Source organism: Peromyscus maniculatus, chromosome 6 (genome assembly GCF_049852395.1).
Source record: "Peromyscus maniculatus bairdii isolate BWxNUB_F1_BW_parent chromosome 6, HU_Pman_BW_mat_3.1, whole genome shotgun sequence".
Taxonomy (NCBI): Eukaryota; Metazoa; Chordata; class Mammalia; order Rodentia; family Cricetidae; genus Peromyscus; species Peromyscus maniculatus.
This window is the reverse complement of record NC_134857.1, coordinates 126,236,327-126,249,375: the sequence shown is the minus strand read 5'-3', so window position 1 is coordinate 126,249,375 and position 13,049 is coordinate 126,236,327. Positions and strand designations below refer to the sequence as shown.

Below are 13,049 nucleotides of genomic sequence, written 5' to 3'. Positions count from 1 at the left end.
AGTATGTGAAAACGTCATTTCAAAACAAATACCTGTGTTCAGACGCACAGGAGTGTGTCTGGCAAATGTCTGAAGTAGAAGGTGAAGCAGGAAGAGATTTAGTCAGTTTTGATGTGCAAGCTGGTGCCCCATTAGTCACACTGTGTGGCTTCTTTTGTCGTGGCCGGGAGTGCACTATAAGATTGTCTGGGTCAGAACCTGTTTTTCAGAAGTAAGGGAAAGAGTGGGGCACATAGTAAAACATCAAACATAACGAAGACAGTCAACCAGGAACAATCACTGCAATTTGGAGTGGGATTGGAGAAAGAACATATTAACTGCCCTCTCTGTCACATACTCTGCAAATAGAAGGATCTAGCTTAAAAAAGGTCAAGACCTAAAATCATCAATCTTCAAAAACATGGCATTATTATACACTCACAAAAATACTTTTATATGCAAGGTTCTCCTCTGGGCTCTACTGTGACCTCAGTAAATAAACAAGTTGATTTGGGGGCTGGGGGCACTGTTCCTTGTTGAGTTGGAGCCTATTATGGGTTGAGTTCCGGGGTTTGCTTGCCAGCACCTGAGCACACAGGTGAGCAGAGATCAAAAACAGAAAATGCTTCACAAAGACGAAGTCTTAGCTCCACACACAGATCATCCTGTGCACTGTGAGGCTGCATGCTCGCCTCTGCACTTGACGTGCACGCCTCAGAGGACACGGCTTGTGAGCACTTACTTCCTGAGAAGGCACTGAACAGTTTCACATTTTCTGAGTTCTGGTGGTCGAAGGTCGTCATGTTTAAGAACTGCTGCTTCAACCAGCTGGCTCTTTCTTCTTCAAATGCCTTCCTCTAGGGGCACAACAACCAAAGAGTTGGCAATTACTTCACTGTCATTTCCTGTAACGTCTCCAACTCTTCCCTCTCGGGGCCCTGGATAGATCTTGTATGAAATAGTCTCCTGGAAACTAAAAGATGCTTGAGAAAATTATATTTAAAAATGGGGGCGGAAGAGATGGGGCAACGGTGAAGAGCACTTGTTGCTCTTACAGAGGACCTGGGTTCGATTCCAAGCACCCACATGGTGGCTCACAACCATCAGTAACACCAGTTCCAGGGAATGCGATACCCTCTTCTGGCCTCTAAAGACACCAGGCACACATGGTGCACAGACACCCTCAAACAAAAATAGTAGTTTTCAAATAATTTAAATAATACTAAGTCAGAGATTTCACTTACTACTCCAACAGCTGCCGGGGTTCCCATGAACAGAGTATCAGCAGAATTTGTGAACACAAAGAACACACATAAAACTGATATCAGAACAATAACCTGCTTCATGAATCAGTCACCTAGAAACGACCTTCTGACTCATCAGGCATTTATTTCTTCTGTCCTCTAGCCATCTGCCATGGCCACTGCTACTGAGCCACAAGAGGGCAGGCACTGGTTACACCAGGCACCTCCTCATCAGCAGAGGATGCCTCAACTACACTTTCTTTCCCTCATCTCCGTCTGATCGGTCACTCTCACTTGTGTCCACAAGCAGACATGTTCTCAGACAGCTGGAAGGACACGTGACCAGCTGTGGCTTGATAGAAGGATTTTACAATTGTGGAGGGAACTGGTGTTAGCCCTTAAATGACCAGCACCGAGTCTGTCACTCATAAATGGGAGCATGAAACCAAGTGTCACCAGACAGCAAGAAAACCAACCACAGAAGTGGAAAAAAGGCCAAGACAATAAACTGACCACAGATTACGATGTTTCAAGAGTTCTGAAAATACTGTCACACATATTACAAGATTCATAAATGCATGCAAAACAAGAATAGTATACAAAGAAAAGGGAAATTACAAATTCTGAAGTAAATAATAAAGCTGATCCGGAAGACAGTTCGGTGACCCAAAGACTAAAACAAGAGAATATGCAGAACGTGGAGCCCACTGCCAGCCACAGACACACCTAACATGGACAAGAAAAACACAGGGAGACAGGCAGGAGACAACGTCATCAGCCTCTTCCGGATGAGGAACCTAGGAACTACGAAACCCCGTAAACTTCTACAGAAGGTATGTGGGCGGTGCCCCACAAAATTACCACAAGTAACACAGGCTGTGTTGTCACCTAGCCCCCCAGCCACAACAAAAATGAAAATCAATGAATAATTCTTTTAATTTTGAGGTGAAAGCTACAAGTTCAAATTAAGCAGCCAGCTGATGCAATCTACATCATTTTAGAATTTCCAGTGTTCAGAACGGCTGTCACCATGCCATGTTTCTTTTTAAAAGGTGACATAAGACCGTGACACAGATTAGAAAAGGACTAACCAGTGGCAGGAACACAGAGTCTGACTCGACAGATCACAACAAAAACACTAGGGGGCGATACAGCCTTCCTGGCAGGCAGTCTGACTGTATTTTAGGGCCGAGACTAGATCGGAGGCAGGAGGATTGCCTTGCATGTATGAGGCCCTGGATGGACCCCCATCATTTATGTGTTCAAATGCATGATTTGTTTATAGAATGAGTAATGTCACATAATCATATTATCAACATCATTTTCTGGCTTTCCATTTCTAGGCCCCAACTGCAGACAAATCACCGGATTTACAGACATTTACAGTCGAGGGCAGAAGGTCTATGTGGTGGCACCTGGACAATGAAAACAATCTCGTACGACTGCAAAGTGGAGGGGCGAGCAAGGGAGGTAGGGAACGGCTAATACAAGGGTTTCTACTTGACACGGTGGCACATGCCTTTAATTCCCAGTCAGGAGGCAGATCTCTGAGTTCAAGGCCAGTCCTGTACATCAAGTTCTAGACCAGAGTACACAGAGACTGTTTCAAAATAATCACAATAAAACAAAAATGTCTATTGGTAACTTTCTGAGAATTTTAACTTTTATAGTATTTTAACCATTTTTAAAGATTTGATTTTTATTTGATGTTATGGATGCCTGAATGTATGTGCGCCACATTGGCCTGGTGCCCATGGAGGTCAAAGAAGGCCTCCTCCCCTGGAACTGGAATGACAGATGGTTGTGAGTGCTGGGAACCCAGTCAGGGCCTCTGTAAAAGCAGCAAGTACCCTCTCTAGCTCTCAAGGGATTCAAAGCTTGTGCCCCACACCCGGCTTCAACTAGACATTTGTCTTAAGTCAGTGGTTACTTCTAAGGGATGTAGATGTAACCAATCGTCTTTTTAAAATAAGAAACACAGAGCCAATGTAAAAGAGAAAGCCGAGAGGTCAGAGCTCAAAGATAAAATCTTACCTCCTACAGTGCTCCTAGCTTCCCCGAGAGAGGGAGGTACTTCCTGTGTCTCTGTTTAAATAATCTTTCTGTTCTGCCTTCTCATTGGTTGTAAACCCAACCACATGACTGCCTCATCACTGCCTGTAAGTACCGCCCTCCAGGTCTTAAAGGCGTATGTCTCCAATACTGGCTGTATCCCTGAACACACAGAAATCTACCTAGCTCTTCTAACCACCATGCTCTTGCTATGGCTCTAATAGCTCTGACCCCAGGGCAACTTTATTTATTAACATAAAATTAAAATCACATTTCAGTACAAATAAAATATCACCACAAAGGGATGAAATTGGAGAGTCAGAGGACACTGTCTCACACCACAATATGCTGTATAGGTTGAGTTTTAAAACCACATCCAAACACCGTGTCTTTAATTTCTTTCAGAAATTTCTTTCAGGGCACTATGGAGGCAATGTACTGCTGATAGACTGCAACCTGTGGACATACGCGATGAAAAATCCAAACTGCTAACTTGTATACATTCCTCTCTGAGGACTGGGAAACAGAATCTTTTCCTGTGCTTTCTTTTCTATTTAACAAGGATGCTGCTGGTACTACCTTCTGCACGTGTATTGACAGTACATACGTGACAGAGGCCCAAAAGGAACTGAAGATGGAACAGAGACCATCCCTATGCTCAGCCCCTTCACTCTCCAGTTACCTGTAAAGGAACAGGCCCCAGGCCTTAGCACAGCTGACTCCATGATGGAAGAGCCACTCAGACCATGAAACTCAGCAGGTAGACAGCACCACCAGCCAAAACTGAAGGGAAGACCCGATCCATCAAGGTCCACAGTTCTTGGAAAGGCTCTAAATGTACTAACCTTGCTTTCTGGCTTCTGTAGTTCTGCTTCTGGCTAACTGTTCTTGTTAACTGAAGTATGTCAACTCAAGATTTGGTTTTTGTGCTTAAAAGCTCAGCCTGAGGAAGGCTGGGATCCCAAACACACAATGTAGTCACTGGCCGGATAATAAAGACTTTCCATTGCCTTAACCCTGTGTCTGAGCAGTATTCTCGGTAGAGACCACACAACAGTAAGATGGTCAGGTGGGATCCGGAAGCGAGCGTCCCCCGCACACCCGTGCTGACCCAGCACTGCAGAGCTCACCTCTAGCCCCAAGCGGATTGCGGCTTCCGTGAAGCTTCGCCTCTCTCTCTCAAAATTCTTTTTTTGCTCTTTAAAGAGGGACCACTCTTCTTTGAGGCGTTCCTTTTCTTCCAGCAAGTAACAGTCTCGCAGCAGTGAGGTGGTGTCATCGTCACACGCAGTGGCCAGCTGCTGCTATTAAATTTTAAAACACGGTAAGTCAGGAAGCCCACCCAGCTCCCGCACATTCAAGAGGAGGTGAAGAGGATGGGTCAAAGCTTGGCTGAGGACAGACACTACGAAGGATCAGCGAGCCAATGAGAACCTGCCTTCCCAAGCGCTGCTGCTTCCCTCGGCAAAGCAGGACCATGTGAAGAGGGGATGCAGCTTACTAAGTGCTGGTGCAGAACTCAACTGCGGCGGAAACGTCGTCCCCTCTACCGACGGGGGACGGAGGAGCAGAGGTCTAGCAGGTTCGGGAGCATCATCATCCCGCCCCTCCCGTCTACCTGCAAGAGCTGCTGCTGTGCCCGGATCATTTCTTTACACTGCTGGATCTCCAGCTCCAGCTTCTCCGTCTCCTGCTCGTGGTCTTGTCGGGAGATGACGTCCTCATCACTGAGGCCTTCTAGGTGGACCTTTGAAACTGACAGAAGCCCAGTGTGCTGGTTAGGTTGTTGTCACCCTGACACGAGCTAGGGCGATCTCAGGAGAGGGCACCTCAGCTGAGAAACGCTCCATCAGACTGCTCTGTGAGCAAGCCTGTGAGGCATCTTCTTCACTAATGATTCTTTGTTTTTGGAAACAGGGTTTCTCTGTGTAGCCCTGGCTGTCCTGGAACTGGCTCTGTAGACCAGGCTGGCCTTGTGGGAAGGCTCAGCTCAGTATGGTGGGGCCACCACTGTGAAGGTGGTCCTGGGTTCTATAAGAAAGCAAGTTAAGGAAGCCAGAGGAGCAAGCCAGTAAGCAGCACTCCTCTGCTTCCGTTCCTGCCCTGACTTCCCCTCAAGATGGTCTGTGAGCTATGAGGTAAAATAAACCCTTTCCTCCTGAGTTGCTTCTAGTCATGGTGTTTATTCAAATAATAGAAACCCTGACTGGAACAGCCAGAACTAGGCACAGGTTTTAAAGCCACCGTCTGCTTACGTTGCTCTTGAACAGACATTTAAAAATAAAAGACTCTCACAACTTTTCCCTTTCTGGGCTTCTCACAGGTTTTGTAAAAGGAAGTTATTTTCTTTAACATTTTACATTTTTCTAAGTTATAACAAAATTAAATGTTTTAAAGCAAAACAAATCTAAGTTCTAACTATACAGTTGATTTACAAATAAGCACTGTTGCCAATATTTAACTTATAAACCACATTTATTCAAGACTATCATGAGAAGATTAATAACACACCACCTCACTGTGCCTCTGGTTCTGGACAGCCAGTCTTCAGGAGGAGCTGGCTCAGCCACAGCAGAATGCTAACAACCCCACAAATGTCCGAACTGTTTCTGATGGGGACTGACAGAGTGCACAGTACTACCAGCTGTGTACTCTCACCTTAAAGCCTACAAAACTGGAGACCAGGCATGCGTCTTAATGAGCAGCAATGATGACCTGAGTTCAGTTCATGCAAATCAACGGGGAACTACAAGAACTGTGCGATTGCCTTTTACAACCTATAGCATCAGCACTAAAACTGATAATTCCAATCAATTTTAAGTAGACTTCATTTACTAAATGAGATTTTCATGTTGAAGAAAGGCTGAGGTTAAAAGTGTACCCTGCTCCTGTAGAGGTCCCAGGTTCTGTTTCTAACGCCCACGCAGGAGGCTTACAACTGCACATAACTTCGGATCGAGGGAAGCCAACACCTCTGGCCTCCATAGGAACCTACATTCATATGATATACCCATTTGCAGACACACAAACACAATTAAAATGATAAAAGTAAATCTTAAAAAATACAAAATTTAATTTCCTGACTTAAAGCATGCAGACTTTAATACATACAGAATGGCTCACCTTCATACTCTTGGGTTACACGTTACTGAGTTCATTACTGAGCTGCTCGGGGACACAGCATCGGAACCTGAGGGACCCTGCTCTCTAAGGTTGGTTCTGAAGCCAGGTGCATCTCTCTCAGTGAATGCAAAGCCAGGGGCAAACCAGACGGAACTGGACACTCAAGAGCAGCAGGCTGAGCTGTGAGCAGCAACTCTGAGGCCATGGTACCGATGTCTGAGCCACTGGACAGCAACAGTTTACATCACAGCCCACTTTGCATGCACTGGAGCAGTAATTACCTTGGTTATCAAGTTTTTCTACATGACTTTTCAAAATTCTCCACTGTTTTCTGATGCTGTTTGTAAGCTGCTCTCTCACGGTATCACAAGAAAGGCCCCATACACTCTCTCTGCTCAGCTCCCCAGCATCATCTTCAATATCAGAGATAACCTATAGCACAGGGGAAATAAAAGGAAAGACCAGAAGCTTACAGGGGTTTACACCCAGGCAGCCACACCAGACTGATACAGTCTCTCTGCCCATTACCCAGGATCTTGTAACAACGCAATAACACTGCAGACAGAAACTCCCAAATTCAGATCTCTTTCCGTGTGACTCTGACAGCGCTGTCTGAGGAGAGACAGCTGCTGTCTGTGCAGTGCTGTGTGGGATGCTGACCCACATTTCCTCCTCAAACTGCAAAGCAGTAAACTCAGGCTTAGAGGCAGGCTTAGTGCCACCCAGCCACCAGACAGGCAGGACTGAGATGGCCAGCTTGTCTCTAAGTTAGATTGCTGCAACAAATAAACCTTTTGAAATTATCTACAGAGTCACATAATCAATCCTAATTCTCCTATCATTTTATGGTTGACATGTTTTTCTTGTTTTTTTTTGTACTAAGACATGAAATTATAGGAAAATGTATCAGTTGATTAAGTTACCACAGAGAAACAATACTAAATGTGCAAACCAACATGCATCCACATAAAATAGTCCTTATTTATTATTAACTTCAGAAAGGTCGAAATACATGACTATGAAAAATACCCCTCAGGGGAAAGACGGCAAAAGATTTTAAAAAAAGTCATTAGACCCTCAATCATAGGCAAATGCAGCAGGAATGAAGAGCTGGCTGGATGCTCTGACATCAGCACTGGAGTAACAGGGATCTGCTCTAAGCAGAGCAGGTGACTCAGGCTCGGCAGATGGCTCAGTGACCGCTCTTGCCATCATCGGTCTCCAGGAGCTGTGACCCACTTCAAAGCCTCCTAGGCTACAGACAAAGCATCGCTCAACAGAGATGCCAGGGCCTGAGCACTTGGGAGTTAAAACACTTTGGGATTTTACAGTATCTCTCTCCTGTGTGTGTGTGTGTGTGTGTGTGTCTGTCTGTCTGTCTGTCTTTCTGTCAGGGATATGATGCAAGCCTAAACACCAACTCTATTTAAAATGTACCTTGTACGCACAATTTGAAAGTAAGTTTATGTTATATTTTTGTGCGGCTCGAGTCTCATCACTGAGCTGTCTTGGGAGATCAAATTTGCAATTTTCCAACTGCAGCATCATGTTACACTCAAAGCTGCAGCTTGCAGAGCAGGATGGATTTCTATTTTTCAGATCATGGTGCTACACCCTGATTATAAACCTGCTGTTAACTCTTACCAGGCCAGTGAGATGGCTCAGCAGGTAAAGGCACCTGCCACCAAACTGGGCGACCTGGATTCGATACCTGGGACCCAGATGGTGCATTGGTGAAAAAGAGAAATGACTCCTACAAGTTGTCCTCTGATCTCCACACTGCCCCCAATAAAGTAAAGTTGAAAAATTCCAAATAGGTAAGTGTGATTGCACACGCCTGAAATCCCAGCACTAGGAGGGTGAAAGCAGAGAGATTTTTAAGTTCTGGGCTAGCCTAGACTACGTAGCAAGATCCAGTCTCAAAACAACAAACAAAACCAAAATTACTACTTGTTTCCCAGATTGGGTAAAAACCTACAATCACAAGATTTATTTAAAAAAAAAAAAAAAAAAAAACAAGCCGGAGAATAGTGGTGCACACCTTTAATCCCAGCACTCGGGAGGCAGAGCCAGGTGGATCTCTGAATTCAAGGCCAGTCTGGGCTACAGAGTGAGCTCCAGAACAGCCAGGCCGACACAGAGAAACCCCATCTTGAAAAATCTAAAGCAAAACCAAACCCACCTAACTTTAATTTGGGGTTCATATTTTGGCTACTGTACAAGCTAAACATAAGTGAAATCCAAAAGGTACCTAGCACCCAAGGGTCTAATTATTCTTACTCTTCTGTCCTAAAACCTTCACTGAAGAGAATGGTAAAATTACCTAAGTTTTAAGAGAAAACGAAGTAGAGAAAGAACTTTTTAACAGGAAAACCACCTCTGACGTCCTTCAGCTCTGAACTGTGAGGAATGTTACCAGCGGGGATGTGACCACTGCCTGACGAAGGGGAAGGCACTGCTGATTTCCTCCCCACTTCGACCGACCATTAATAAGGTGCCAGCCAACCCTGAACACACCTCGTAAGGGATGTAACCTATGTTGGTCAAGTTCACAACTAGCTGAAAGTGAGACTCAAAACCTAAGTTCAAAGCAGGTATTAAGTCAGAAGTTGTAAAAGAACACAGTGGCACCCTTGTTCTAAAGTCACATTTCGAGGAGGAAGAGCATATGTTAATATCCATCACCATATATTATTATAATGTTAGTTACTGACATTAATCTTATTGTCCCTGGTTTAGAAATCAAACGTTCTCATAGGTATACACAGGGAATTCAGGACACATAAGGATTTGTTTTGGTACTATCTATAGTTCCAGGCATCCACTCTAGGACCCTCAAAAAAGGCTTGTGTCCCGTGCATTAATATTAAAAAAAAAAAAGGCAAGGAGGTGAGATGGGCTTCTCAGCTGGCTAATTTAAGAGCCCACGAAATAAAGAATCCTTGAAGATGGGCTTACAAAATGTACTTCAGTGGCTTGGCTAGCAGACAGACCTGATCTCAAACTGTCATCTTCAGATTTTAACCACTGTGACCTTCAGTTCAAGGCCACAACTTGGGTTCTCATGGCAGATGCTTGAGTCAAGCAGGCTTTCCATGCTTTCTACCTTGAGAGCATCTACTTGTTTTGGAAGAGAATACTCCAGAGTTGCTCTCTTCGTGATGTCTTCTTTGACTGAGCAGCGATGTGGTAACCATTTCTCTACATGTCTATCCCTTCCCAAAGTGCTTCTTGAAGGAACTGTCAAAACCTTAGCTCTGTCTTGTCAGGACTTAGAACACAGTGAGCTTCTATAAAGGTGTGGACTGAATGTTTCTTTAGCTCCAGAGAGACGACATCGTATTTGTTGTATGATATTTTGTTTGTGCTCTAACAAACAAAGCTTGCCTGGAGATCAGAGGACAGAGCTGTCCACTAGTTAACCATAGAGGCCAGGCAGTGGTGGCACACACCTTTAATCCCAGCACTTGGGAGGAGGAAGCAGGAAGATCAGTCCAAGGCCACCCTGGGCTACACGAGATTGAACCAGTCTAAAAGAGAAACAGAGCCACGTGGTGATGGCTATGCCTGTGATCCCAGCACATGGGAGTACAGACAGGATCTCCACATTCAGTCTGAATTCTCTAGTGGCTGCTGCTCTGCTTCTCTGATCTTTCAGCCTCTATATCTGACTCCAGGTTTTTACTGTTAAGACTAATTATGATCACGCTTCAGGTACTGAAGACCATCACACATAGCACAGAGGGTGAGGGCAGATGCAAATCCAATCCTACTTCTGCTCTGTATGCCATGCTAGTAACTACTATGCCTCAGTTTGCTCACATCTAAGATGGGTATAATTAAAGTCTAGTCAAATTATTATAACATTTTAAGAATTATAATGCTGGAAATCACTTCCAGGAGAAATATAACTGAGATGATACTCATGAAGTACCAGATGACCATCTCCAGATGATTTCTGGGATGTGCCTGGAAACACCCAAGGGCAATTTTCAGTTGTCACAGTGACTACAAGGGGCAGAGCACTGACTGTACTGTGCAAAATCCTCCTGGTGCCTTCACTGCGTTACCTAGCCGGGGTGTGAACTGCGTGGGTTAGCAGCCTAGGCTGGCATCAGAGGCACTTACAACAGTGCCTGTGGTGTCATCCGCCCTTTCCCTGGGTTTCTTCTTCTGGGGAGAGAGAAGAGAAATCATCTCCTTCTTCATCTGCTGGAGGACCTTCTTCAGCTCCGCATTCTCCATTAGGATCTGCTTCTGGCGGTACTCATAATCGTTCAGCAGAATTCTGTACATTTCGTCTTCATTCCTGCGGAGAAAGCACGGTGTGAGAACACGGTGACAGCAACCCCTGCTCACACCGTCAGGTCACACGGCTGTACCTGGCCTCTGTTTTATCAGTCCTCCACGAGCCTCGTTTTCCATCAGCTCGACCCACATAATTTAAGACGTCCATGGCTACAAATGTAAGCACAAAACATAATCAATCTCTACCATGCGCTTAAGAGCCTACCACACTGGAGACATACGAGGGACCGAAGCTGACCTGGGACATAGGCCAGGACCCTTCAAACACCCTGGGGCTCGGCAAATTCTCCAAATGCTAAGCTCACTTCTTCCCTGGCAGGGGGAAGGAGAGAAACACCCCCGGTTCCTAAGGATAAGGGATGTACTCAATGGAGGGGCACGTGTCTGGCACACGATGTTACTCCTCACGATTAACTCCACTATCAGGGGATGACCACGCCAGGCTGCAGGCGGCTGCCTACTCCTGACCACCAAGCTTTCCGAGAACTCGGCCACAGCCGCCTGTTTACACACTGCAACGGCGGCAGAGGAAGCACTCACGCTGAACTCACTCACTGCCTGGGCTCTACAGAGGCGGCTGTCCTGCCCTATTAGCACATCACTGTTGTCATCTTGAGAGGAGAGAAAGCTCTTAACGGTACTAATGCTCCATCCGCCCCAGAAGCAGTCAGCCTCATTTCACATAAGAAAAAAGTTATTCTAATTTCAAATAAGAAGAACTCTATCATTTATTTCTGATTGGCTGCTGCCGCTGCTGCCACTTACAAAGCTAACTCCAAAATCGCCCTTCTCTTGACGTTCAGAAGCCACTGTGATGCATCCTACCTCCAGTTCTTTCTATGGAACCACTGTCCTCTGGCTTACTTTCCAACTCCACACCCGACATGTTAAACAAACACTTGTGTGGTGCTTTGGATGAGAATGGCCTCCAGGGGTCATATGTTTGAACACTAGGTACCCAGTTAGTGGAACTGTTTGGGAAGGCTTAGGAGGTGTGGCCTTGTGGGAAGAGGAGTGTCACTAGGGGTGGGCTTTGGCTCTTCCTGCCTCATAGTTGTCTCAAGATGTCAGCTCTCAGCAACGCTCTAGCACCGTGCCTGACTGCCCGCCACCACGCTCCCCGCCATGACAGTCACTGCCTGCCATCTGAACTGTAAGCCCAACAAACTCTCCTCTAAGTTGCCTTGGTTACTCTGTCTTATAGCAATAGGACAGTAATTAAGACAACACGTAGCTAGTGATGCAAACTAAAACAACCCACTTTTGTTTCCCCCACCACCAATCAGTGTCTCAGTTTAGAGTTTACATGGAAATACCTAGTCTAAAGCCACGCTTACAACTTCGCTCTTTCACACGATGGGCACATCACAGCAGTCACTCCATTCACTCCATCAGCGTCATACCTATTTTTTTATCCTTCTTGTTCATAACAAGCTGATGCAGACGCTCCTTTAGTTTATTGTATTCACGCTCTTTTCTCTTCATATCATGATTATACTGAGTAGCCCGACTGGCTATGATATTTTGTAATTTCTGTACCTGAAAGAAAAAACACTTTCTTTCAAACAAGAATTGCTAAACCCAGTAAAATCCGAAAATTCAAAAGGTAAAACAGGTCCTAGTGCCCATCTTCCCACAAAGTGAGTTTCCCTTCTACCTTAGGAAACACACAGTGAAGGACAGCAATACACAGTGGCACCCAGCTGCCAGCACGCTGTCTTCTCTCTGAGCAGCAACCACTGGGAGCCCCGATCAGAGCCTGCCCTTCTGAGTCCGCCCTGTGCAGGCTAGGCTAGTGCCTACTGCTGAGCCACACTCCCAGACTGCTTTTTACTTCAAGGCAGGGTCTCACAAAGCTGTCCACGCTGGACTTGATTCTCAGCTTTCCTGCCCACCACCTCAGCAGCTGGGATCACAGCCTGTGCCAGCGGCTCCGCTCAGGCAGCTCTTGACTGGAGTATAGTTTGTTCTTTAAAGCCATTCTCCACCCCGGCCATCGGGTGGTGTTTCAGCTTACTCCATACCAAAGACACACTATAGTCAAGCTCAATGGAATCAACACATCATATCGAAATTTCCTATGCAGGAACTTTGGTTAGATATTCATTGTTCACTATTAAAAACTAATTAAATAGAGTAAAAATAAATCCATCTGTTCATAGGATTTTTAAGAAATAGACTCCTGGGGTTGAAGAGACGGCTCAATGGTTAGGAGACTTGCTGCTCTTGCTGAGGACCTGGGTTCAGTTCTCAGTACCCACATGATGGCTCACATCCACCTGTAACTCTCGTTCCTGGGGACCCAATCTTCTGGCCTCCGAAGGCACCAGCCATGAAGACAAA

General features: G+C 45.6%; 1 protein-coding gene across 39 annotated transcripts in view; it reads right to left on the bottom strand.

The window, feature by feature from the left end:
* Ssx2ip (SSX family member 2 interacting protein) overlaps positions 1 to 13,049 on the bottom strand; it is a 38,324-nt gene that overhangs the window by 4,624 nt on the left and 20,651 nt on the right. For 23 of the 39 annotated variants that reach the window (XM_076575127.1, XM_076575143.1, XM_076575135.1 and 20 more), the window contains 8 exons: positions 12,110 to 12,245; positions 10,781 to 10,856; positions 10,527 to 10,707; positions 6,680 to 6,830; positions 4,894 to 5,030; positions 4,406 to 4,579; positions 722 to 836; positions 33 to 198 (listed from right to left, as the gene is read on the bottom strand). In XM_076575127.1, the coding sequence (XP_076431242.1) occupies positions 33 to 198; positions 722 to 836; positions 4,406 to 4,579; positions 4,894 to 5,030; positions 6,680 to 6,830; positions 10,527 to 10,707; positions 10,781 to 10,856; positions 12,110 to 12,245 (1,136 nt within the window). The remainder of the gene's footprint in view (positions 1 to 32; positions 199 to 721; positions 837 to 4,405; positions 4,580 to 4,893; positions 5,031 to 6,679; positions 6,831 to 10,526; positions 10,708 to 10,780; positions 10,857 to 12,109; positions 12,246 to 13,049) is intronic. The other 16 variants (XM_076575152.1, XM_076575155.1, XM_076575145.1 and 13 more) reach the window with 2 other exon arrangements.